The sequence below is a fragment of the Rhinichthys klamathensis genome, unplaced genomic scaffold, assembly GCF_029890125.1.
Source record: "Rhinichthys klamathensis goyatoka isolate OS25496 unplaced genomic scaffold, OSU_Roscu_1.1 h1tg000099l_1, whole genome shotgun sequence".
Taxonomy (NCBI): domain Eukaryota; kingdom Metazoa; phylum Chordata; class Actinopteri; order Cypriniformes; family Leuciscidae; genus Rhinichthys; species Rhinichthys klamathensis.
The window spans coordinates 1677783-1705781 of record NW_026606638.1 but is presented as its reverse complement, the minus strand read 5'-3'; the positions used below and the strand labels follow the sequence as shown (position 1 = coordinate 1705781).

General features: G+C 38.2%; 1 protein-coding gene across 1 annotated transcript in view; it reads left to right on the top strand.

The window, feature by feature from the left end:
* ppp2r1ba (protein phosphatase 2, regulatory subunit A, beta a) overlaps positions 1-22209 on the top strand; it is a 29140-nt gene extending 6931 nt beyond the window's left edge. The window contains exons 5-15 of the mRNA XM_056252929.1: positions 3954-4101; positions 4335-4490; positions 9700-9814; positions 10877-10947; positions 15587-15721; positions 17566-17739; positions 17939-17999; positions 18225-18379; positions 20920-21062; positions 21159-21250; positions 21845-22209. Of these exons, the coding sequence (XP_056108904.1) occupies positions 3954-4101; positions 4335-4490; positions 9700-9814; positions 10877-10947; positions 15587-15721; positions 17566-17739; positions 17939-17999; positions 18225-18379; positions 20920-21062; positions 21159-21250; positions 21845-21861 (1267 nt within the window). The 3' untranslated portion in view covers positions 21862-22209. The remainder of the gene's footprint in view (positions 1-3953; positions 4102-4334; positions 4491-9699; positions 9815-10876; positions 10948-15586; positions 15722-17565; positions 17740-17938; positions 18000-18224; positions 18380-20919; positions 21063-21158; positions 21251-21844) is intronic.
* Positions 22210-27999: the final 5790 nt, after the last annotated feature.

Sequence of the window (27999 nt, the reverse complement as noted above, 5' to 3'; positions counted from 1 at the left end):
ATACCTCTAAAAAAAAAAAAAGAGTCCATATATAGGTGAAACTGCCCCTGGAAATCAATTTAAAGTGCCAAATAATGCCCGTTAATAAAAAAAAAAAATAATTTCTGTCACTGCTGAACTGACCACTGCATAGAATATGAAAAATATGAATATCTTCGTTAGTCAGCTGTCAACAACAGGCCTAAACCAGCCATCATGCCACAAACACAATCAGTAAAATATAATCTAATTATTATCAACTAAACTTTGAAAATATCGAGACATATTTTTGTCAATATTGCACATCTCTAATGTAAGGTATTAATTTTGCCTTAAATCTGACTTTAAAAAAGTGTGCAGAAACCCTGCAACAACAGGATAAAACGTGTCGGTATCTTTCTCTTGTTGCACGTTATCTGTAAGCTAATGCAAGCAGGAGCAAGCTCCTATCTGCTAGCTTTTATAGAAATGAGACTGACCTCCATTTTACATACGATGCTAATATATTTTATGTTTTATGTCTTATTATATTTTCTATTTATTCTTTGTGCAGCAGTTTGGTAACCTTGTTTTTTAAAAATGTTCTTTATATATAAAGTTGATTGGATTTTTTGCTGCCGAATCCTCCTCACCTTTTTTTATCCCTGACCAGTTTTCATGCCTGTATTTAGTAAGGTTTAAAAAATTGTACTTTATAAAGGTAAATAACGCCCTAGTGTAAAAATCACAAATTCGCAAATTTAAGTATATAAAAGCTGATGAGAATATTGCTTCAAAATAAATTATGTTTACTTATGACCGACACCATTTAAAAAGTAGAAAAATAATTATGTCATTAAAAATGTATTATAACATTATTATAAAAACTTTCTTATCTGTAATTTAAATGGAAGTAGCTTACAAATAAATCATTTTTAACCTTTAATATTAGAATGATGTACCAACTGGGGTTCCTTATGGTTTACTTTACAGCATTAGTTGAGAGATTTTTTTTCTTGTTATGTACTGTACCTGATAGGCCCCAACTTAATCAATATGGAATCAAATTGTCAATAATTTTTTTTTTACTTGAAGCAAAATGTTTTCTTGTCAGAATGCACCAGAATGCTTCATTTGCATGTTAAAATCATAAAAAATTGTCTCATGGGGGATGATGCCCCAGACCCCCCCATTACTTCGTAAACATGTCACCATTTTCACCACTTGTGAGTTTGCAGGTCTGTTTAATAGTTCAAAGAGTACAATAAATGTTCAAATTTCTATTTAAAAAAAAAAAAGAATTGTTGAAAGGTGTCTTTAATAAATGCAACACGTTCCCAAAGTCATGTGAAATAATCGTGTTACATTATCGTGATTTCAATACTGACCAAAAAAAATCGTGATTATGATTTGAAGTGAGAAGATTAATATAATACAATGATTATTTAAATCAGCATAAATTACAAAAGGCAGTGCAAGAGATACTACCGTTTAAATTAGGGCTGTAACGATACACCAAACCCACGATTCGATTCATATCACGATTTTTGACCCACGATTCGATTCGTATCGCGATTCTATCACGGGGGCGGGGCTTGAGGGGGCGGGGCTTGTGGTGAAAAAAAGAGATTTTGAGAGAAGAAAAAAATTACCGGTATTTTTATTAAATAACATTAGGAAAAACCTGTATAATCTAAACACCAAAGAACAATAATAACTATGCAAATTATTAAACTAATAGGCAGTGTAGGCTGCTGCTTTTGGGTTGTGTTCTGTACTCCAACTAAATTGATTTCGGGATGGTGCTGTAGGATATGCATCTGCATGTTGGACGTGTTGCCGGTCAATTGAGGATTAATTTAATGCATTTTCTGAGAATTTATATTTCAAGTTTTGGCTGCAAATTTCACGTCCATAATGCTGAAATTGCCAAATTTTAAATAATTTATCCTCAACTAGTTTTGTGGTGTAGGTCTACGTATTTTATAATGTTAACTTCAAATAATACTAATAGTAATTTAAAGATGTGGTAGTTCTCAGGGCCTGAATTTCGTTTTGGAAAATGGGGGGGAAATCCCCCCTTTAGATGATTCTCATGGGGGGGGATTTTTTTTGTTTGAGGGGGAGAAAGGGGGGAGCATTTTTTCCAAACAAAATTATTACATTTATCTTGCCTAAATGTTTGCGCTCATTGCATTTTTACAATGGGGTAATAGCCTATTGTTGTTAAGAATTTACACATCACAAGGAAGCTTGATTTAAATTGTTTAATTAAATTTAAAAAAGTAGCACAAATAAATACAATAGAATAAAGATACAAATAAAGACAATTAAAGAGAAAAGTTTTGAATAGGTCTAACACTAGTATTCATATACAGATACTATTTTAGTCCTGAATAAATTAAATACATAGGCTATTAATCCTGATTCCTTTAACTTAAAGCCATCTTTTGTTGTTTTGACAACAAAATTAATGACAGACACATATGGCTTCCGTCACTTTAAGAGCTAGTGCACGGATCCTGTTCATTATACTGGCATGCGTTTTATGCTTATTAAAGACAAAACCGACTATATTTAGAGTATAGCCTACTCACAAAGACCGAAATTGACAATTTTGCGTGTTAAAGCAATATAATCCGCGAAAAATAGTTACTAGCCAGCTGTTTTTGAGGCGGATTTTCGATGAATGTGCGCATAGAAAATAATCTCTCAGAGAGCGCGCGAGCACTGATTAGTTTAAAATCGCTTGAATGTTTAAACTGGTAAGACTTAAAAAGACTTCAGTCACGATGCACTGCTGGCCCGATTGTGCAAGTGAATATTCCGTCATGTCCCGACCTTACAGTCTATGGTCCCGACTCCTAAACCCGAGTGTGTATTATCGCCGCAGCGCTTGATGCCTGCCTTGCACAACACATTATGAGAAGAGATAGAAAACGCGCGGCACCGCTGAACACTCACGCTGTTTGTGAAATTGCGTCTGGAAGATAGTTGTTAAAAGAATGATTTGATTTTATTATCTGTGTGGATTACGATTGCGGGAATTTCCTGCATTAAATGGGAGACTTTCGGGAATGATTAGAATTATGCGCAATACCCGCGCCGAAATTCGAGCCCTGGTTCTGGACAGGAAGGATAACTCTGGGAGTTGGAAGGGTTGTGATCGCGATTCTGCCTTCTCACATCGCGATACAGGATCGTGGACCTGAGTATCGCGATTTCGATTTTATATCGCGTATCGTTACAGCCCTAGTTTAAATGTATTAATTTCTGTTTTTGCATTAGTGATGAGAATTTGGGGTGAAAATGTGCTTAATCGTCATGTAAATAATCTGACAATGAGAAAATGATCCTAAAACAGGAATAATTTACTATAAAAATAGTTTTTTTGATTGGATTAAAATATGAACCAGACTAGGTATGCACCTATCCGATATTCAGTATCAGTATAGGCTCCAATGCTGCAATTGCCCCACTTAATGATATGTTTCCACTAAATGTGAAGGTTTTATAAAATAACGGTGTACCCCAAGATTTTTCCTAGAATTTGGTGCTTAATTATCCATTCACCTAGTTTGTAATGTTTTTTTTGTTATAGGTTATGATTATATATTTTCATTCATTTGTTATAATGCAGTAGTGTGTATTTAGTGTACTGTGATCATCAAAATAGTGCTCATCAGTTCCACACACACACAGAGGTAAAGATATTCCACAATTCCTCAATCATCTTTTTGATTGAGTTTTTTTTACAGAACCTATAACGCATTTTGTCATCAGACAAATTGTTGTCCCTGGTCTGACTGGGTACAATGTATGGTTTATTGTGATGATTATTCACTCTGGGAATGAATAGCCATTTAGACTAAGTGTAATTATAGTTATAGCAGTGTTAATGTTAAAATAACCAAGGTGGAAAGGAAAATGACTACCTCATAGTCTTCATTTTCCATTTAATTGGACACGTTACCACATGTTCCTTCTCTCCTCAGGCACTTCCGCACCCTGTGTTCTGATGACACTCCCATGGTGCGCCGTGCAGCTGCCTCCAAACTGGGTGAATTTGCCAAAGTGTTGGAGCTGGAGTATGTTAAGAGTGACATCATTTCCCTCTTCACTGCATTGGCATCTGATGAGCAGGTCTGGTTTCAGTAATACTAACTAAAATGTACACACACTAATTCTGTCATTAAACAACAGCTAAAACCACAAACCACAGCTAAAGGTTTTGAGCACACGTTGCATGACAAGACCGATACAGTCTTGAAAGGTTTTCATTGTGTTTATGTAACTCAGTGCTGCAGCAGAATTGTATGGTAAATATCAAAGTGTTTTCTTCTGACATCTGAATGCAAACATTTACATCACTGTAGGATTCTGTTCGTCTCCTGGCCGTGGAGGCTGGCGTCAGCATTGCCACTCTGTTGCCTCAAGAGGATCTGGAAGCTCTGGTGATGCCCACCTTGCGCCAGGCAGCAGAGGACAAGTCCTGGAGGGTTCGCTACATGGTTGCAGACAAATTCTCAGATGTAAGCAAAGCATAATTATGTGTGATAATCATGTGGTTAATTATGTGTAATTACATTTTATTGGAAAATCCAAGTGTTTACCACAAAGTGCTGTTTGCATGCAGTGGGACAGCTCCCACCCCAAATGTTTCATAATTCTCCACACGATCATAACTACACTACCGTTCAAATGTTTGGGGTCAGTAAGATGTTTTTGAAAAATTTTTCTTATGTTGTGAAATATTATTGCAATTTAATATAACTGTTTTCTATTTTAATATATTTTAATATGTCATTTATTCCTTTGATGGCAAAGCTGAATTTTCAGCATCATGTCTTCAGTAGGGTTAGGTATCGGTTGGGTTTTATCCGATACCAGTACCTACTCGTTATTTTTTAAACGGATCCGGTGCTTAAACGGTTCTTGAAACGGTACTTAAGAAAACGAAACCGCACACACTTTGTCAAAAAATAATACCCCTTTATTTACAGGGCCAAACTGGACACAATATCTTTAAACAATATAAATACAAGTAACATATGGTAATAAGAAATAAACCAATATAAAATAAAAATTCACATTACATAATATCAAATAAAACAATATTGTATCAAACAATTAATAATACTGGAGATTAACAGAGATTACTTCCTGGGTAATCTAATATCGACATGGCTACAGGTTCCCATGTTTTATCTGCTTGAACCAGTCATGTAAGTTATCTGATCATTGTACTAGTTACGCAGCGCTTAGCTTGGCGAGTTTGGTATTTCGTTCCCACTGTGTCTTAGCTACGCAGCTTTGAGTAAACTTATGAAAGAGAACGTCTCTGGTTACTGGTGTAACCCATGTTCTCTGAATAGGGAACGAGATGCTGCGTTCACTGCCAAACTCCTCGCGCTGCCGACAAGCTTCCTTTTTTGACAGAGAAATCTGAGGAGCAGATGATGCGCGCGCTAATATAATACGATGACGAGAGCGTCAAGGCGGCGGCCGCGCCAATGGATTGGAGTGAATCGTGATTCTATATGGGCTTCAGACAATCGTTCTGACGCGTAATTTTACACGTGAAATGCAGCCAAACCTTGGAGCGTTTTGTCTTCGGCATCTTCAATAATCCCCTCGCTATCAGCAGACGTTCCGGGAGTCTCCCGCATATTGATAACGGCTCCCTGATGCCCGCAAATTAGTTAAAATCTCCCGGAACGTTTGAGCGAGCGAGCAAAAGCGCGCATGTGAGACAGAACAGACAGTGCTCCAATAAACCGTATAGTGCGTGCACGGCAGAGAGCGAGAGACTTTGCGTGTGTGCGCCTTATGCCACAGAGACTCGGGCACCGAAATCAGGCACCGAAATCTTCGTTCTTATTTGGTCTGGTTACTACCGTTTACGTCAGAACCGGTTCCCTATTGGCACCGCGTTTCGGTACCCAACCCTAGTCTTCAGTGTCACATGATCCTTCAGAAATAATTCTAATATGCTGATTTGTAGGGGTGGGAATCTTTTGGAATCTCACGATTCGATTCAAATAGATTTTTGGGGTCACGATTCTCGATTTTGAATAGAATTTCAATTAAATTAAATGGATAGATTTGATTTTAAACTTTTGAATTTTATTATAATAATTATTTTAGCTCAAATTAAAATTTAACTGGAAAAATTAAGGAAATTAAATGACACTTTAAACACTTTACAATGAGGTTTCATTAGTTAACTCCATTAGTTAACATGAACTAATGAACTGCACATCTACAACATTTATTAATCTTTGTTAATGTTAATTTTAGGGCTGCACGATACTGGGAAAATATGCAATGTTGTCGAGTATTGCGATAACGATATTTCTTGCGATATAACATTTCCGTAGAGATGTGCTATTTTTATTAAGCTTTTTTTGTAAATCTTTTATATATGTAATGATCATACTAAAATAAACAGATAGGCTAAAAGATATTCTTCTGATCTTCAGAGGAATATCTCAGTTTTTTCAGAAGGAGTTACACTTGCAAAACTTTGATTTGTTATTGTTACTTGGCATTTCGTTAGCAGTTTTGGTAGATGTGGGCTTAACACTTTTTGAAGTCTTCATATAGCTCCCTGAGGTTCGCTTTTTAGATGACTGTGGAGGTTAGTTTCCTCTCGACGTGGCCACAATTTTTCTGCACGACTTAGTGACACCGTCACTTATGTTCACATATCGCGTATTTTGCGCGTGCAAATTCGTTATTTCAAATGCAGGCGCGCGGCAAGCACGCTCAAAATGGAAGCACATTTTTCCAGACCCACCTATGCCGCAACGAGATGGTAAATGGTAAATGGACTGCATTTATATAGCGCTTTCACAGACCCAATGGCCACCAAAGCGCGTTACATTTTGCCTCACATTCACCCATTCACTCACTCATTCATACACCGACGGCGGTGTCAGCCATGCAAGGCGCCATCCAGCTCATCGGGAGCAGCTGGGGTTAGGTGTCTTGCTCATGGACACCTCGACACTTGGTCAGGTGGAACCGGGGATTGAACCACCAACCTTCTGGTTTGTAGACAACCTAAATGAACCACTGAGCCATCAGATTCGGCCTTTCCGTAACAACATCGAAAGCTCAGTCCGAACAGAAATCAATTAATCCTTTGCTGATACTTATTCGTCATCATGGAAAGCCCTCAGCGCAGTTCATGGTTGCATAGCAACGACAGACGTAAGCGCTTGTAGAAAGGAGATAGCGGCTGCGCTTTCCAGGCGTTTTTGACGCGATATGTGAAAGGCCCCTTACACAGTACCTGCATTTGTGTCACTTCTCTATTGAAGCCAAAGTATTGCCATATTTCAGACGTACAGTTCTTTTTAGGCACAGGTTCTTCGCTGTTGTCATTTTCCTCACTTGTCTCTACCATAGACAGTAAAAGAGGTCTCTATTCCCACCATTAGTTTTTATTTTCCACTCTCTGCTCTGAGCCACTAGGTTCCCCTTTGGGCCCGATCTAGCCAAAAGCATAAAAGCACCTACTGGGGAGGCGGGTATAAAGATAGTAAGGTCCCATTTGATTGGTCGAATTTGGATAAACAACCTATGCATGCATGCAACACACAAATGCTTGGCACATAAAATAAATGTAATTTTTCGCACCTCTCTGCGATACGGATATCGCATATACTATTATCCCGATAACGGTAATTTTTCGCACCTCTCTGCGATACGGATATCGCATATACTATTATCCCGATAACGATAATATTTCGATATGTTGTGCGGCCCTAGTTAATTTCAACATTTACTAATACATTAAAATCAAAAGTTTTATGTGTTAACTTTAGTAAATATACCGTGAAGTAACATGAACAAACAATGAACTGCTGGGTTTTTATTAACTCGCGTTAACAAAGATTAACAAATACAGTAACAAATGTATTGCTCATGGTTAGTTCATGTTAGTTAATACATTAATGTTAACAAATAAACCCTTATTGTAAAGTGTTACCGTCATTGTTTTATTTTATCAATTTATAATATCATAATATATTATATTTAACCATTTTATTCATAATAAATTCCTGTCTTAATTGTGTAAGATGTGGGTAATACTAGTTATATTGTTTATTTATTCCCCTGGAACTGTTTTGCCATGTCTGCTTATTATATTATGTTTTTAGAGGGTTTTTTTGTGTGATATTTGAATTAAAATGTGATCGGTTTATGTGAGCGTCAAGTTGAGAAGACATGTATCGACTCGAAGGAAGTGATTATCAGCTAGTTCCAATCAGTGGCAGATCGCTTGGAAAATCTAAAAATATAATACAAGCTGTTGCATTCTCAATATTTAGTGACTTAGCCTCAGATACAGGATGTGTTAATTGACTTTTACTAGCATGTATTGTACATTACAAACGCGTGTGTAAAAAGTACCTCTACACTGAGGCGGCAAGATCACAAGAAAAGCTTGACGTGTGCCGGTAACGGTTAAGACTTTTCTATTCGTTAAGATATTGATCTGTACTGTTGTTGTCGAGTAAGCTTCATTCATATGCTTCACTGTAAACTGTCCGGGTGCTGGACTGCTCTTGCAGTTGACTGCTGCTGCCTTTGTTCCGACAACATCACGTTATTAATAGAATCTCAACCTCAATTCATATGTGAATTGCCCCCCCCCCCCCCCCATCCTACTGATTTGGCGCTCAAGAAACATTTATCATCACAGATGAAAATGGTTCTGCTGCTCACTATTTTTGTGGAAACATCATTTTTCCAGTTCAAAAGAACTACATTTAAGATCAATTTAATGCATCCTTGCTGAATAAAAGAAAAAATCTTGCCGACCCCAAACTTTTGATTAGTATACAGTTTTAATTTGTCTGATGCTCCTTGCTGCTCTCTTACACGATGTGAGCAGTTTCAAACAAATCTGCATTCTGTTGAAGCGACTGTGACTAATTTGTGTGTGTGCCTTACAAGTGCAATGTGCACAAACTGCGATCAGCAAATTCTTGATGCAAACTGATACATCAAAAGCGACAATCTTCAATCTTTTATTGTGAGCTTGACTTAAGTGAGTCTGATGTAAATGGAGTAACCACTTTGATCAAATAAAGGACTCGTCAGACTGATTCAGAACATTAAATCTTGTGAGGTTCATAAATGAACGTTGATTCAGCAGTGGCAGAGATCTACCATTGAATAGTGATGTAGCAATCACTGTTATATGATCTGTATTTGTGCACCTTTTTAACTTTGTTTTATAATGTTATATAAGCTTCCTGGAAACCTCTTCCCTAGTATGTATCAGTGCTAAGGTTCAACAGCTGGTTCCACAGTTTCAGGATGACACCTCATAACAGTTCACTGGTCTCTATAATCCTGCTTGATACTCATTGTTGGGTATTGTTGTGCAACTTGACCTAAATGCAGTTCCATATTATTTGGTCATGTCATTGGATGATTTTGGATTATCCTGAGCCACTTGAAATGTCAGATTTTACTGGAAAAGAAATGTTGAATGCAGTCATATAAATTCCCAGAAATACCCTGGCTGTAAAAAGCAATGAACAGGCATTTTGACCTGCTTTAGAACTGAGTTATGTACCTCATCTCACACACAGTGCTAGAATAGACTTGATTGTATCCTTGCGTGCCACGGAAGTGCCTTTGTCCTTCAGTCTGCAGGAAACGCTGAGGTGCTACAGTAAAATGGAAATATGAAATGACATTCTTGTCTCTGTGAATTTACAGTTGCAGAAAGCCGTGGGTCCAGAAATCACAAAGAATGACCTAGTGCCAGCCTTCCAGAACCTTCTGAAAGACTGTGAGGCTGAGGTTCGTGCCGCTGCTGCAAACAAAGTCAAAGGTGAGAGAAAGGCATCAGAGCAGCCATGTAATGTGTGATCCTGAAGTTGAGTACCTCTGCTATTAATTTGGGTAATGGATTTAAATGGAAAATAAGTTAAAGCATCTGTCTATGTCGATATTAGGACTGGACGATTAATTGCAATGAAACCGCAACGCAATTTGCGATTATTTTTTTTGCTCAGCTTGTCAGTGCGCCTGATCGGTAATAAATGCTGCTTCATCTGAACGCCAGAGGGCGCTCTCACACAGACACGCCAAAATATGCCCCGCTGCAGAAGTACAATAACACACATCAAACCAGGAAATCCCTATCGGGCATCATCACTGTAGCTGAATAAACAGAAGATTTAAACGCTTTGTTGATTAAACACGAAAATACACGACTGCCTTATTGTGTAAGAAGCCACATCTCACAGAAGAATGCTCAACTGTCATATGAAGTGAGTTTGGAGTAAAAGCATGTTATTAAATGTTGTCTTTTGTTGGACAGGAGGTTCATAAATGATTCTCATGTTTGAAAAGATGTTTGACTCGTGTTGCTTTTTCAAATGCACACTATAAGTGACTCAAACTCACAATGCTTTCAGATTGAGCAGTGTTTAGCCGTACATCACTGACAAGCTGCGGATAAAAAACAATCGCAGCCTTTGCGATTTCAAAATTGCGATAAGCCAAATCGGTTTTAAGTGCGATTACATGGAAATTGCGATTAATCGTGGAGTCCTAGTCGCTATACAAATAATCTTGGCCTCACGTACATCTCTCATTAGTCATGCATCCTAATGAGGTTAATTGCATTATATGAATTAGCAAATTTCAGAAAAAAATATTCCAGAATGTTTTTTTTTCTTCATTAAATATCTAATTTTTAATTTGCTGAAATTTGCCTCTATTATTTTTTAGCTTTAATATGTTTAGTTCTTCTCATAAAGAATTAAATATTTAACGATTTTTGTAATATAATCAGCATTGCGATATGAGTGTGTTTTGTTTGTAGCTGGCATTGTAGCAAACAAATTAGTTTGTGATGACCCTAATTGTTTATTTTTCTTATCCTCAGAATTCTGTGAAAATTTGCCAGAGGACAGCAGAGAGACTATCATCATGTCACACATTCTTCCCTGTGTTAAGGTAAATTGCTCAGTCAGCCAAGGCTTCAGTCGCCTTTGGCTAGTAAATTTTTTTTTTTTATTCGCCAGACTTATTACATGGAATAAAAAGTCTAGATAAATATAAAATATGAATTTCATACAATATTAAAGACAAATTAACAGGCTGTAATAAAATAAGAACAAATAATCAAGCTAAAAGCAATAGCACAAATAAACAATAGAACACATACAAGTGAAATAAACAGTGCTTTTCAGGTTAAGGTAGATCTAACACTAGTTAGATACAGATTAGGTAGACACAGATTAGGTACATACATTTTAATCAACTTATCAAATGTAAAAAAAAAAAAACCACTACATGTTAGGGCTGGGTGATAAAACGATAACGATAATTATCGCGATATAATTTTTCTCGATAAAACGATATCAAGAGTTCGATAAATGTTCGATAATGTTTATGCGCCAAAAGCGGAACGAAACTCATTTGAACCGCGTGCGCCTCACGGACTGTTTAGCCGCTCGGCTCAGAGTCCAAACGGCAGCACGTGCGAGCTCACTAGAGCCACTAGAGTAGCAGACGCGTTTACTCTGATCGGCCTCGGTCACGAGATCCAGTGAGAAGCGCTTGAATTCAGCGAAGAACAAACGTCTCAGTGATTTAAACCAGTTTAAAGGCAGATGAAACAGCGCTGACGAACAGGAGAAACACTGTGATACAGTCAGAATATGAATTGATACTGAATCCATTTACCATGGATTTACTGTAAAGGTTAGCTTAGTAATATTAACTGCACCATGAAATGTGGGATATACATACTGAATTGTATTATATTATTAATGTAGACAATGTTTTAAATGACTAATGGAATATAATTACAGTATTTAATAATGTATTTAGGCTACTTTTTTCATACAAATACCATAGAAACCATAAAGTTACATTTTGCCATGATAGTGAGATGCTAACTTATAGGTTATGCCTGGCTTTATCATGATCTAAATGCATGATACTGGATAACCAATGGTTAATTTGAATAAAACTCAGAATATTACATTTTACCAAATAAAAATGTGGTAGTTATTTTTTTTTTTAACAGATGTTACTGTTTTTGTTAATGAACATAAATTTAACATAGTAGTATTAGCTTGAGTTAGGATGCAGATTTACTGTCTACTCGCTGTCAAATATGCATTTCGAGACAAAATATGTAATATTAATATTGCAGCCTGCACTGCAAACTGTGCTGAAGATACGTGCCATCAAATGGTAAATGGCAGCAACACAAACCTGTTTCAAGACTTGACAATATCCCCCATTAGCACAGGCAGAAACTAAGAAATATATTTTTCTATTCAGATATTTATTTTGTTAAGGAAAAATGACAAATGATGTTTTACCTCAGATTTGTGAAATGTTCACCTGTTTGGCAAGTGTTTGTCATGATATCTTCTGACAATAAAGAGTAGTTTAAAACCACAATTAACGCTCTCTACAACTTTCACTTAGGGGCAAAAATCTGCCTTTAAACTTGAAAGAAATAAAGATTTGACATTTATCGTGATAATTATCGATATCGACTGATATAAAAAAATTATCGTGATCATTTTTTTTGGCCATATCGCCCAGCCCTACTGCATGTTCTGCACTGTATAAATATAGATGAATCCTTAAAGGCATAGTTACAAAAGTAATTCAGTCAAGAGCAGTGAGGGATTTTTTGCAGTGTGCCTTATGTTGTTTGATTAACTTTAACACAGACACTTTAAGACATAATGCACGGATCCAATATACTGATACTGTACATGTGTTTTCTTTCTCAACTGTTTACCGAATACATTTACTAGGATACTCGCCAAGACAGGAATTTTTGCATCATTTTGTTTGAATTTGTCCGTTCCAGCGCAAGACGTGAAAGAGACTAGGAAATAGGGCTTGCACAGACTAGTCGAGAGATCAACTACTTCAAACACTAGGCGCTGTTGGAAACAATCGACTACTCGAGCGCCCATTAACCATAAATTAATTCAAAATGGCGAACGTCACCAACAGACACCACACATCAGATATCCAAAAGCAGCGATATGTGAACGGCCCCTAAAAGCGGACATTGCGTCTGTAATGAAAGGCAAGAACAGCTATTTATTTAGCTTTACTCTGTTACATGAAAATTTAAATATGTAATGACATAATGAAAATGTTTTGACTTTACTTATGCAATTGTTGCATTAGGCTATGAATTAATAAACATTTATTGATAAGAACTATTTCATGTCTTTTAATTTACAGTAGCATGAACCATGAGTAGTCGAGTAACTTGAGTATTGTTTTGATAAGAAATCGACTAGCAGAAATCAGTAGTCGTGCAACCCCTACTAGGAAACGAAACACGGCTTTCTGGGTGCGCGCTACGAATGTACCAAGTACCGAATTTAGTTCTCCTTTGCGTCGTCTTGCGCTTTGTTTAAATTGGCGAGGCTTAAGAACACGTGCAAATTATAATCTTCCATGACGAGGCAGCACTGGTCAATCAGTGATGGTTCCGTCAACTCTTGGCCATCGAGGATTCCTTATTGTCGAAGCCTGCATTTAGATCTAGCGCATCTATTAGGGATGCACCGAATCCAGTTTCGGATTCGGCCGAATATTGGGCTTTTTAACAGGGTTCGGTTTCTGCCGAACCTTAGAATTTTTTTACATCGAACCCTAGGCTTGCACTTCGCGCTACGTCGATGTCACCCTGCCGTTGATTACGGGAAGGTGTTTACCTTAGGCTTGTTCAACTTGAACCGGCGCTGCACAGACCGATTGGTGAATGACATCAGAGTATATCATCAGTATGACATCAGAGCGAATAGAGAGCAGACGGCTCCTTATGCTTTTGAAATGCTCTCGCGGTACTTTGATGTCATAAACCGATCGGTCTGTACAGCGCCAGTTCAAGTCAAAGAAGCCTGTAGTGTTACACGTTGTGTCAAGAGGACTCACGGAGGCGACTGGCATCTCACAACTCGCACTTTATTCCCCAATCGAAATCGTGTAACTGTCTGTCACACGTTCTACCGTCCACAGCGTTACTTAACAAAATATGATAAAAATGAGCGTCAAACAGAAATAACTCGCATACTTGGGGTGTTCGAGGCGCACGGCACATACAATACAGACTGCAGACAGTTCAATAGGGAGTGCGCAGCTCTTAAAGGGGACACATCTAATTTCCACTCGTTACAGTAGGTGGACCGTTCAAATGCAGTAGGCTGTGAGAAAGTGAAAATGTAACTTTTGAGCAGAAAAAGTGTTGTTTGGCAGTACTTTCAGTCAAAAGAAGGCAATTCAAGTCAAGCTTTTTTTTTTTTTTTTTTTACAGTTAAAATAGAATAAAATGAAAATTCCACAATGTTTACTTCATTAATGTGTTTACTTTGTTAATGGACTGAGGATGAGAGTAGGATTCGGTATTCGGTTTCGGATTCGGCAGAATCTTAACCAGTGGATTATTTATTCGGCCGAACCCCACAAATCTGGATTCGGTGCTTCCCTAGCGTCGATTCACTTTACGCAGTATGTGTAAGCCTCTCTGTTTCTCTCATGTTGAGTGCACGTATGTGAGAGAATGCAACAGAGGGTGCTCTCAGCCAAGTGACAGTGCGTAAAGCTCATAAGGCAATGATATTATATCTGCACTAAATTAATTTTTTGCCTCCAATTCAATCACAGGTGAGGGAAATCGTACAATTTAAGACATTTTTTAGTTGCCTAGCGGGAAATTTGGTCGCATATGCTGGTGATTTTCTCACATTGTTGAGGGTTGGTCAGCACTTGTCAACATCTCTGCGATCTGTCACTTTTCAGGCTGATCGCTTGTTCCTCGTTGTTCCAGTGCTCATCACATTTAATTGGTGTGTAGTTCCAATCCTGGATCAGTTACTGGCAGATAACTCTTGAGTCAGCATCTGTTCTTTAAGCGTCTAAGACTTAAACAAGATCAGATTAACAGTGTGTCATTGTGTCTTTAGTCTGACCTACTGGCTGTAGTAACACTAGAACACTTTTCTGCGCTGGCTGGCTCACTTAATGTGTTATATTCTCCTGGATTGTACAAGTATCTCTGGTGAAAATGTCTTGCATAGATTCAAACCGCTGTTAGACGGGTGTTTTGGTAGCTAATATAAGTATTTTTGAGAATGCCATTTGTTTTGTATATGCCCACAGCATAGATCCAAAAAAATGTCAAGATTCATCACAGCACATTTTATTCCAAACCTTTAGTGTAGTTGAGGTACATTAGAATCTTTCTCATGGTGAGAGCTGTGGCATCCTTCATTGCAATAGAAACATTCAACATGTTTATAATTATGTGCAGTATTTATTTTTATAGTAATAGTTTTATATTTCTTTTTATTGCATTGCATTACACAATATCTTCCATTTTTATTTAATACATTTTATTGAACCCCTTTTTAATGTGTGTGTATATAAAGGTGTGTGTGTAACATGTATGCAATATAGTTGTTTTTGCTGGATATTTAGTGATGTTACACTGAAATCTCAACTGAAGTGAGATTTCAGTTTATGTAGCCTTCAGGTATCACAAGTGATTGAGAGTTGTATCAAAACATTTATTTCAATTGATGGCATTGTGTTGCACCTCTGTCAACAGGAACTTGTCTCAGACACTAATCAGCATGTGAAGTCTGCACTGGCGTCAGTCATTATGGGCCTCTCCACCATCTTAGGCAAAGACAACACCATTGAGCACCTGCTTCCCCTTTTCCTGGCCCAGCTCAAAGATGAGGTAAGCCTGCTGTGTGTGTGTGTGTGTGAGAGAGAGAGAGCCAGCACAGGTCTGGCTAAGGTAATTTGCATCATGTTCCAGTCACAGATGATACTTCTGTGCAACTGCTCACTTTGATCCTGTCGAGGTGAGGCATTGCTAATGCTAGCCTTTTAGTGGAAAGCAGAAAGCATTGAAGTGAGAGATGAATGGAGTGCGGCACACTATCTCTCGTCTCTTTATTTTACTGGGGCTTTTTGTTGTTTGCTGCTGTCTGTATTGCGATCGCTCTTCTTTAAGTTGCATGGGAGTAGTCTTTGAACATCTGTCAGTCACACAGACTGCATGAAATAAATAGAACAAAGCCTCCTCCTGGACTGCAGCTTGCATTGATACATGTTTTAAGACAGGAAACAGTTTCCTATTCGGTGTTAGTTCTTGCACTGTTGTTCAGGAGTAGTGCTGTGTAAAAAAAACAAAAATAAATTCTGGCACGTAGTTGTCAACATGTATGTTGTGATAAATTGACGCTTGTGAAATTATACACTGACATTTAATGGTTAACATCCTTGCTGAGTGCATGCAGAGATTAACATATAGGCCTGTCACGATAACTAATTTTGCTGGACGATAAATTGTCCAAGAAATTATTGCGATAAACGATAATATTGTCGTTCTGAGACCATTTACATCTAAAATAATGATAATGGCATAATGCAGGTACACCTTTTCAAAGATCAATAAACTTTTATTTCTAAAGACTATTTAACTCTGAAAATGGAAAACATTTTAAATATCCACAATAAATTAGCAAAACAACCAAAAACAATAAAAGTAATGTCTCTGTTTACAAAAAATGCACTTGAATAAATACCTAAAACAATAAATAAAATGGATGTAAACAAAACCCGACCCTACCCTACAAACCACTGTTAATTTAACATAAAAGCAAGCAGGCTACTGTGTGCATGGTTTGGCATGACTGAATGCGCGCAAAGTGCGCTCCCTTAATAATTCCTAAAAAGCTGACAGTTCATCGCGATCTCACACATCTGTTATTATCAATGAAGCTGACTGCACAATGAATCTTTCATAATATCCACACTTTGCTTGTTATAATTAGAGGATTTGCCAGCATACAGAATTCAGCACTGAACAAAAAGTCAGTTTTGAGCGGTGAGAGAGTCTATCTTAAATGCTTCTGATTGGCCATTGCGTTCAAGAAATCAACACATGTCTGTGATTGGCTACATCGCTCAACGCTGCAAACATGTTATGAATAGAAACTCTGGCCTGTAAATCGTTCTTTGGACAGGAGACCGATCACTGTTTTCGCCTTTAAGCAGCGCAGTCTGCTCTAATCGTTCTCACGGCACTTTGATATCATACACTGATTGGTCTGTGCAGCGCTGCTTCAAGTCGAAAATACCCAGGGTCTCATGAAATCATGAGAATCACGCCTTCTGAGTTTATTTACCCAAAAACTGACAGATTTAGTGCACAAGTAACTCATGAGTCAATATGAATATTAAATATATCCGAGTTGCGCAGCACCTGTGCATTTCTAGCTTACTTCAACACAGCCGCCACTAAGCAGTGAATAAAGGTGCGCTGGTTTGTTTGCTTTGAAGGAAATCGTGCAGACCCTGAAGAGTTTGCACCCCTTGTATTATAGTACTTACTATTTTTGTTATATATTTTCAGTTTTCATTTTAAGTAATTTTATGCGCTTTTGTCTTTTTGAAATATTTCTGTTTAGCTTTAACATATTTTCTATTCTAGTTTTGGTAATTAACACAAATGTATTGCTTATTTTTTAGCATGTTTTCTGGAATGTTACAAATTTTGTCATGTCCTTTCTATAGTGTCCAGAGGTTCGCCTCAACATCATCTCCAACTTGGACTGTGTGAACGAGGTGATTGGAATCCGCCAACTCTCACAGTCTCTGCTTCCGGCTATTGTTGAGCTGGCTGAAGATGCCAAATGGCGAGTACGGCTGGCAATTATCGAATACATGCCCCTTCTGGCTGGACAGTTGGTGAGTCCTGACCGTCAATGTCCTCAATACTTTATCCTGAAATAGAAATCAGACTGGCTCGTTGGTCAGTTCTTATTTTCAGTCTCTCTTAAAGCATTTTAACGAATCATCCTATTAACTTATTGACGACAAGTCGCTTTGGGTCCTGTAAGCTGATCTAACTGATGAGGCATATTTTTTTTCTTTCTCGTGCTTCCAGGGTGTAGAGTTCTTTGATGAGAAACTCAATTCTCTGTGCATGGCTTGGCTTGTCGATCATGGTAGGTTACTTTTTTTTTTTTTTTTTTTTTTTTTCATAATTTCCTTTTTATTTAAAGTGTTAAAGAATGTCCCACATAATATGTCCCACACAGTGTTAAATGTTAGACTTAGAAAATTGAGTTATTTTTGCAATTCTGTTTGTTTGTAATAGAAAAAATTTAACTGCAGTTATAATGTGTTGGAGTCTGTCAGTAGACTAACACTTTAGTCTCTGTAAACTTTAGTGTATGCCATCAGAGAGGCAGCCACCTGTAACCTGATGAAGCTGGTGGAGAAGTTTGGAGCCGAGTGGGCACAGAACACCATTGTGCCCAAAGTGCTGGGAATGGCTAATGACCCCAACTACCTGCACAGAATGACTACCCTCTTCTGCATTAATGTGAGTCAGACCTGATCTTTAACAAACAGCTGCTAGTTGTACTAGCTGGAAAAGCGTATTTCGTATGTTTTGACATTGAAATATATTACAATCTGTCTTAGTTTAATTATTCTTTTTGTAGAATGGTGCTACATCCATGAAATATTTGGCTTTTCTTTGGCATCAGTCAGGATTGTTGCACTCAGATTTTAAATAGACTATTATTGTGGCCAAAATAATTGGGGCTGTGCCGGTAAACTTGACAACCGCACCACCGCGGTGGATGAGTAGCACCGGCGGTGGTCCGCCAAAGAACATTTTTTGTATGTGAATGCTGTTTTACATGAATATTATGACACGAGCGAAGCACAAAGCTTTGTTTACAAATGAAATAGGTTAGCAAATAAAGGTTACATCGCAGCCACGGAAACATTTGGATTCATGACGAATGAGAGTTGTGCGTGAGCCCATAAATTTAAGCTTTGTCGGCTTTTAATTCTGGTTTGCGATCTGGTCACCCGATTATCAGTGAATTTAACAATATTCCATATAGAAAGCTTGAATTCTCTACTTCAAAACAAAACAATTCAAATGGTAAATGGACTGCATTTAAATAGCGCTTTCACAGACCCAATGGCCACCAAAGCGCTTTACAGTTTGTAAAGCGCATACACCTACGGCGGTGTCAGCCATACAAGGCGCCATCCAGCTCGTCGGGAGCAGCTGGGGTTAGGTGTCTTGCTCATGGACACCTCGACACTTGGCCAGGTGGAACCGGGGATTGAACCACCAACCTTCTGGTTTGTAGACAACCTACATGAACCACTGAGCCACTGCCGCCCCAATTCAAAACGAAAATTTATTTGCTTATGTAGGCTAGTCTGTATGAAATGTGCATTTCTCTCTATAGGCGCGTTCACTGCGTCAACTTGATCTTTGCAGCTGACACAGAAAACACAAGTTTATTAATAAACAATTAAAATGTCAAACACAATCATTACTTTTGCCGGTTCTTTGTGACAGCTGTTATGTGCGTTATTGGCAGCGTCACCCTTTGGTTACATGAACGCGTCACCACCGCATCAGCACCGAAAACACAGATTTTATTTTAGAGAATAATCGCACAACCTATTCGATATTCAATAATTAAATCAACTAATCGAATATTAAAAAATCGTGACTCATCCCTGCATGAAATCTCGTGTTTCTTTTCCCAAATTCACTCACGTCTCCCCCCGTTTATAATCCCCTTCGAAAATGGGTGATTATATATATTCCTTGGTTCGATTTTAATTAGGCCTATTATATTCGTATTTTTTACTGTGGTAAAGTAGAAAAAAGCTGTAGGACAGAGAGCCTACATTTTTACTTGCACGTCAAATTCTTTTTAACACAGTTTGTGCTTGTAATTAGATATGGTAAGGGCAAGTTTATTTGTAAAGCGTGTTTCACACACGCGGGTGTTTTTAGTTTCGATTTCTCTAGCAGCGCAAAATCAAACAGCCTAAATACCTTGCCCTTGTGGAAGATAAAATTCACTCTTCATACTTTTTACATGTAGAAAACATGAAGATATCAGAAAAGAGATCAATGGTCCCTTTTCCTGCTCGTGTCCCACATGCCACGTCCCTGATCCCTCTCAAAGCGCAGAGCGGTAGGCTATATGATGCGTCTTTGTGTGGAAATATAAAACGAAAGTAAAAAAAAAAAAATAGATTTAACTTTATTATATTATTTAAGTTACCATTTATTTACTGTATTTATTTCAATGCTTTACAGGCTTTAGTGTGTTTCTTTGACGGAATTTCTCAAACACTTTTTTGCTCAAACACTACTAATTTTATTTCAAAACAACCCCCAACCACCGCACAACCGCCGGTAGTTGGTCCATTGTTGGTAGTGGTAAAAAACTGCCACTGTCACAGCCCTAAAATAATTTACAGTAACAATATTATTGTGTAATCTGTAGTTTTGAAAAAAAAAACTTAGTTTTTTCCCTCCTTTTTTGAACAGTGAATCAAACTCGACATACAAGTGTAGGGAGGTGGAGAGGGAGTTTTGAATCCCCAAAAGTACACACTACATTCTTTTTCTTTTTTTTTTACTTTTTGTGAAGTGCAATATTGCCACCTATTAGATGATACGTTACTCGCACTGATTTAGTTACAATATTAACATATCAATATTTTATGGTTATCGTCAATACCGGTATATTGGGACACCTAGCATCAGTGCTGCAATGCTGTTTTGGCACCTTCAAAGGCAGCATACTAGCTGAATTTAAACCTTGTAATTGCAGTTTCTCAAATGGTGATCTTCAAACAAAACGCATGGGAAACTTGATCTGTTCTTGTAGAGTTTGATGTTAGCATGTTGCTAAACTAATTGTGTGATTCTGTAAGCATAAAACAGATATTGGGGCACAGATACAAGTTGGTAATTTTTTTTTTTTTGTGGAAATTGACAAATACATCTATAATGGATCTTTTGGATTAAGCCTTCACTTCAGGAGTTTAGGAACCTTGCTCATGATCCCTGATGTGTGAAATTGTCTGTTTTAGGCTCTGTCTGAGGTGTGTGGACAAGATATTACCACCAAACACATGCTCCCTGTAGTTTTAAAGATGTCCAACGACCAGGTAGCCAATGTTCGCTTCAATGTGGCCAAGTCACTTCAGAAGATTGGACCTGTGCTGGACAGCAGGTATGTGATCATCCACATTTGGCCAGAAAAAAAATCACATCTCTTAATGTGACTGACTCACTTTAGCATCATGTTCCCCTGATGTTTTGATTACAGCTGTCTGCAGACTGATGTGAAACCAGTGCTGGAGAAACTGGCAACAGATCAAGATATGGATGTCAAATATTTCGCTCAAGAGGCCATCAGTGGTGAGTTCCACAACTGCTGCTCTTGAGTGTTTTGCAATCAAAAATGCAAACCTAAAAGCTACTATCATCCTTAAATTCAACCTGAATCAGTGCAAAATGACAACTTTATGTAACACTTGAGTTAAAATCAAAATATCAAACCTGTTTAATTTAATAGTAAGATTATAAAATGGATAGTTCTAAAGGTGCCGATATACTGATGGCGAAGTTCTTTTTCGTTCTTCGCTTAGCAATTCAAATCACGTTTGTGTATGTAGCACTTCATACAACAGATTGCTTTAAAGTAAGCAGCTTTACAATATTAAACATGAAAGAACAGTGTCACTTTCAATTAGAATTATATAAAGCAGCCCTCCAGTGTATCTGAAAGCGTTTGGACACGCAAACCGTGACGTCATGACTTAAGCAAACTTTTCTGGAAATTGAGCTTTGGCAAGCTGTTTTAAACTCCAAACAAACTTCCTTTTGGCCTTGTTTTGTTCAAAATGACATCAAACAACCAAACAATGACATCAATAATTAAATTATATCAGATCCTTGATTTAAAAAAAAAAAATTATATATTTTTTTACTTTTTTTATTCTCTTCCTACAGTTCTTTCTCTGGCCTAAAGTACCTTCTTGCTGAACGTAAGACCCATCTCAAGCTGACCTCCATTGTATTTATTGACATCTAAGACCATCCACTGGACTGTTTATGGAGAAACAATGTGTACTGTTCCCTATCAGTGAGAAGTGTTTTAGGGAAACTTGGCTTCTCTAAGTGTTTTCTTTTTTTTCTCTCCAACTATTAACCACATACCATCTTGCTCTTCGTTCCTACCCTGCAATAGGCCCGCTGAGCCCCCCTGCTAACCCTTCACTTGCTAACCCCCAGCCTGGGGTCACACACTTAGATGGCGTTTTAATATCCACCTAACAATCTAATGAAGCATCATAGGTTAAGAGAAAAAAAGAAAATAGATGTATTGAGGCATCAGTTGTCTATATTTAACTTCCGTCATCTGTTCGGATGGGCTGAACCATGTTTGCTCTTAGTGCTGATTTTAAGCTCGAGCCACAGCATGACAAAGGGCCGAATCACTACTGCAACTTTCAACTATCATTTGAATACTGTTCCTGTGCCCCGTACGTGCGTGCTCTCGTACTGCTCTCAAAGTGCTTATCTTCTTAAAGGGACCACAACAAATTTCCATCAACTGTTATAACAGAGGATGGGCATTCCTAAACGGCCCTTTTTATCTTCAGAAGGCAAGCTTCTCCATTCTGTGCCATTGACCATATTGCACATTTTCTTTTTTTGTTTTGTTTTTAAAAAGATGTTTAACTCTTTTTTTTGTGTCCTTTATATGAGTGCATCTGCATGGCTCTTGCACACACAGGTTCCGTAGGCCGTCTGTATATTAAAAAGCTCAATAATCACAGGGCATCTTAAACTCTCTCCCTCAACACAATGCTTTTTGCCTGTGATGTTGACTGTCCGATTCTTCAGCTTCAGAGTGCAGTCAGTATAGTAGTATATTCTATGTAATGAGTGTCTTTAGAATGTGCTTCGGGTTTTATATGAATATGGTCTCATTGCCCTTGATGGAAGGGAACTCAATAAAGAACGTTATATAACCCCATTTCACTGTGTGTGGACCTTCTGTTATCTGTCAAGCCATATACAGTAAAATGCAATATAGCGTGAGGATGTCTAAGCTGGGAGTGGATTGCAGCAGAGCTGTTTACTGAAAGAGGCATATCATGAGAAATCAAATTTTCCTTTATCTTTGAAAACTAGTTTTTGCACTAGGTTTTCATAGTACTCTGAACTTTCAGAACTCAACTTCTGTCCCAAAAAAAACAAAAACATCTAGAGAATGCAAAAAAAGCTTATGAATTTTCTTTAGAAACTTGCTTGTCCAGTCATGGCAGGTATGAATATGAATAATAAAACAACATTGTAACTACTTTATTATTATTATTATGTGATTTTATGTACTCTATGTACACTACTATTCAAGAGTGTGGGGTTTGTTTATTTATATCATTTATTTTTTTACTTTAGTTCATAAAGGATGCATTACATACATCAAAAGTGACAGTAAACATTTATAAACCTTACTAAATATATATATTTTTTAATTTGAAATAAATGCTGTTATTTTGAACTTTCAATTCATAAAAGAATTCTAAAAATGGGTAACGGTTGCCACAACATATTCAGTAGCACTCAATGTTTTTCAACATTGATAAGAGGTGGTTTTTTAACACCAAATCAGCATATTAACATGAGTTTTGATAGTTATGATTTTAAGTTGTAATATTTAACAATATTGATGTGTTACTGAATTGTTTAGCAAATTAATGAAATTAAAAAAAAATTAAACAAAAAAATCTTTTGAATGGCATAAATATGCTAGGAAAAGGGTTATTAGGCTATTAAAATAATATTGTTAAAATGTATCATATTGTTAAATGTAATTCAAAATTGATACATTTCTTTGCAGACAATTAATAGAAGTGTTGTGTTGGGTCTTCTACAACACAAAAAGAACTAAATGAAAAGTCAGTCAGCCTCAGCAGCTCTGCATATCCTTCTGAAGGATCCTGTTGTTAAGAAAGAGTGCTCGGTTTATTTTTAACCTGTCAAACTCACATAATTGGTATGCTCAGTTTGGTAAATAAACCAAAGAGCGTCAGTCCTGAGTGCTAAAACAATTTGATTTTTTTTTATTCGTTTAGAAATCCAAATCAAGATCTCATCACTGAAGTCCTGGCAGTTTTTAAAACTCATTCATATTTTCACCGGCACAAAATTGGCATGCAAGGTCTAACAGGCTGTGTGAGCTGTCATGGCTTTGAGTGTGTGTTCTGACAAGGCTGTTATCTGTCTGAATTGTGAATGCTGTTGTCGTGCCTGCTGATGAACAGTTTACAGCTGGAACATCACGACTCACATCGGCGTGTTAGTGCCATTCTGCACAGATTAATCATCAGGGGAAATTACCCAGCTTTATGCAACACTCCTGTTCATTCAACAGCTATCTATAAAGTTACATTTCACACACGATGGCTGTTCTCAGGTTAACATGATATTTGCAACGTTTCTCCAATTTGGATTAGGATCTAGACCAGTGACAAATCGCCTGCATCATATGATTAATTTAAGAAAAACTGAAGTTTCACTGAAATCTACAAACTAGACTTATTTTTTTTAATTACTGTGCTGACAAAAACACATTAGTTTACTTTAGGGTGACCATATTTTGATTACTGAAAACCAGGACACTCGGCCCGGCAATGAGATACTCAAACGATACTTGAAGTTTACTCGAAGATGCCTTATTAATTTCAGTACATTTAAAGTAGGCTATGCCTCGTCTGTATGGATAGAAAATTGTTATATTACAAATACTATTGAGCAAAAATAGCTCTTACAAAAACTACCTAACAAAATATATTTATATCTTTAGTTTTCTTCTTCCTCTTTATTCTGTTTTTCTTCCTCATCCTCTTTGTTTGCCCATCTATGTTTTGCTGTAGAGCTGATCTTTCCCAGCAGTTTTTTGTAGCTTAACAAGCATGAAAGTCTAATGGCCCAATGAAAAATAATGAAAATCAGGACATTTTCAGACAGGACGTGAAAACAGGACATGTCCTGGGAAAACAGACATCGACTGACACTGACAGAACGGTGTTTCGATTCCTGAATAAATTTGCGTGTTGAACTAATTGTTTGAGAAAATGATTCAATTACTCATTCTTGCTTTGTTCCTGAATGAATCAGTCCATTTGAGCTAATCGAATAATTTAACGACTCACTCGTCAAGGGGCTGTTTACACGACACCGTTTTAAACGTAAAACTTCTTATGCGTTTTGGCCGTTTGTTTACACGACAACGGTGTTGGATGCCTGAAAACGCAACGTTTTGAAAACAGGTTTCAAAGTGCAAGTTTTTGAAAATGATTTCCGTGTAAAGAACAAAAACGCGAGTCTCTGAAGACGATGACGTCATGCACATTACGCCACGCGTATTACGTCTTCAGTCTATACGCTGATTTCACGCTGCCGCCATTTTGAAATGGCTCCGGTGGGCGATATTTTTTTTCACAGGATGGTAGGGGAAGACTCATTATTCATTAAGGAACTCATCCCTGATTGATCTGATGACCTACCCCCTAACCCCGCCCCTAAACCTACCCGTCACTGGGGGTCTGATGACCTACCCCTAACCCCGCCCCTAAACCTACCAGTCACTGGGGTTAAGACCAATCTGGGATGAGTTCCCTAATTAATATATGAGTCTTCCCCTACCATCCTGTGAAAAAAAATATCGCCTCCGGTGGGAAGAACTGGATGTGTCGCCTTTAATCATAGGAGAGTCACGAATGCGATGGCGTATCGTTGTGTTTAATGTAGAAATTAGTTATTCTAAAAATGTACATACATTTCTTTCATATTTTAGAGATTATATACAGTGAAATTCATTTATAAATAAAATTATTTTTTTATATATAATTCAGAACGTAAAAAAAAAAAGCAGGAACGAACTATATACATATCCTATATTGGATATTAACATCCAATAGTGTAAATCGCGGCAGCAGCTTCAGGTTGGTAGTCCAAGGCACTGTTGTCTATCTGTACTTCCGGAGTTCTTCCCACCGGAGCCTCGCTTTCGATTTCAAAATGGCGGCTGCGTGAAATCAGCGTATAGTGTTTCATCTCCATCTAATGGCCTGGCAACAGAATACAGCGTTTTAGTCGTTTTTTTTCCGGATCCGTGTGAATGGGGATCGTTTTGACATTGGTGTCGTCTGTAGGCCTACGCGGAAAACTCAAAGGAAAAAAAATCGTTGTGTAAATGTACCCTGAGACTGACTTGCTGCCACCTGCTGTGGTTTTTAGTTTCATATTAAAAACAATAAATTTTTCCATCATTTTGTATTTCTATATTTAAAAAAAATGTATCTCATAACATTATGCAATTTTAATTGCAATGTAAATCTATTCATAACTGTGACGGAACGGCTCCGTCACGGAGTGTGGCACACACACACACACACACCAAGAATCAATGACTTACTGGAGAAAATTGGAGCTGCCAAATACATTACCACCCTGGATCTGTGTAAGGGTTACTGGCAGGTGCCATTGGAGGAGTCGTGCCGGCCATATACCGCGTTCCAAACACCGGCTGGACTTTTCCACTTCACTGTGATGCCATTTGGGCTGCACGGAGCTCCAGCCACCTTCCAGAGGTTGATGGACAGGGTCCTTCAGGGTTGTAACTACTGTAGCGCAGCTTACCTCGATGATGTGGTGATTTTTAGCAACACCTGGGAGGAGCATATCCAACATCTGTCACTGGTACTGGAAAGGATCAAGAAGGCAGGGTTGACGCTCAACCCCTCCAAATGTGAGTGGGCATGACAGGAGACACGGTACCTAGGTTACCAACTAGGGCGAGGAGAAGTGCGTCCGCAGGTGGATAAGGTGGAAGCTATCCAGAACTGTCCTCGTCCCCGCACTAAGAAGGAAGTCCGGTCCTTCCTGGGTTTGGCAGGCTGGTATAGGCGATTTGTGCCCCAGTTTGCAACTATTGCTGTACCCCTCACAGCCCTTACCAGGAAGGACCAGAGGAACCCAGTAACCTGGACAGATGACTGAAACCACCTTCAGCACATTAAAAACCTGTCTGTGCTCCTCCCCTGTCCTCAAGAGTCCAGATTTCAAGAAAAGATTTTTGGTACAAGTGGATGCATCTGCAGTCGGCCTTGGAGCAGTTTTGGCCCAAGGAGACCCTGGTAATGAACATCCCATACTGTACCTAAGCCGGAAACTGCAGCCACGTGAGACTCGGTATTCTACGGTAGAAATAGAGGGCTTGGCCATTAAGTGGGCACTGGAGAGCCTACGGTACTACTTGCTAGGACGGGAGTTTGATCTTGAAACTGACCACCGAGCTCTCACTTGGATTAACTCAATGAAGGACCACAATAGCCGCCTTACTCGATGGTATCTTTCACTCCAGCCATTCAGGTTCACAATTCGACACCGACCAGGTCAGGCCAATGTGGTAGCCGATTACCTTTCACGGTTGCCGCACATCGCCAACCTCCCGGAGGAGGGGAATGATGTGACGGAACGGCTCCGTCACTGAGTGTGACACACACACACACACACACACACACACACACACACACACACACACACACACACACACACACACACACACACACACACACTCATACACTCATACACATACTCATTCCCTGTTCCCTTACAGCCTCAATTAAGCTGGTCATAAACTTCGGGATTATGCACTTTTCTCCTACTGTTAAGTAGCGCGATCGAGGGTGCACACTTGATAGTTCTACTCTTCTGTAAACATACATTTAAATGAACATTATCAACACTTACCGTGTGTCGATGCATCGCGGGTTTTCTCTGTTTCCCATCCAGTTTGGCAGACCCGAAGCGTAACATTTCCGGTTGTTAAATAGCGCGATTCTCGCGCACTTTCATGGTCACGTGAACTGCATAATTATGGGTTTTGGGTTGCAATAATAATTTGTGATGCAAGTAACTTTGTATGGGGAAGGAAAAAATGTTTGTGAAGATGGAAATAATTATTGTGGGAAATGCTGAAGTATAATAGATATAAGTCCTTTTCTGGAGTTAGTACAATGTGTTGATTGTATTATGTCAATGATGGTTGAGCCTAGTGGGAGGGGCTAATGGCTTTAAGAGTCGCAGCTTTG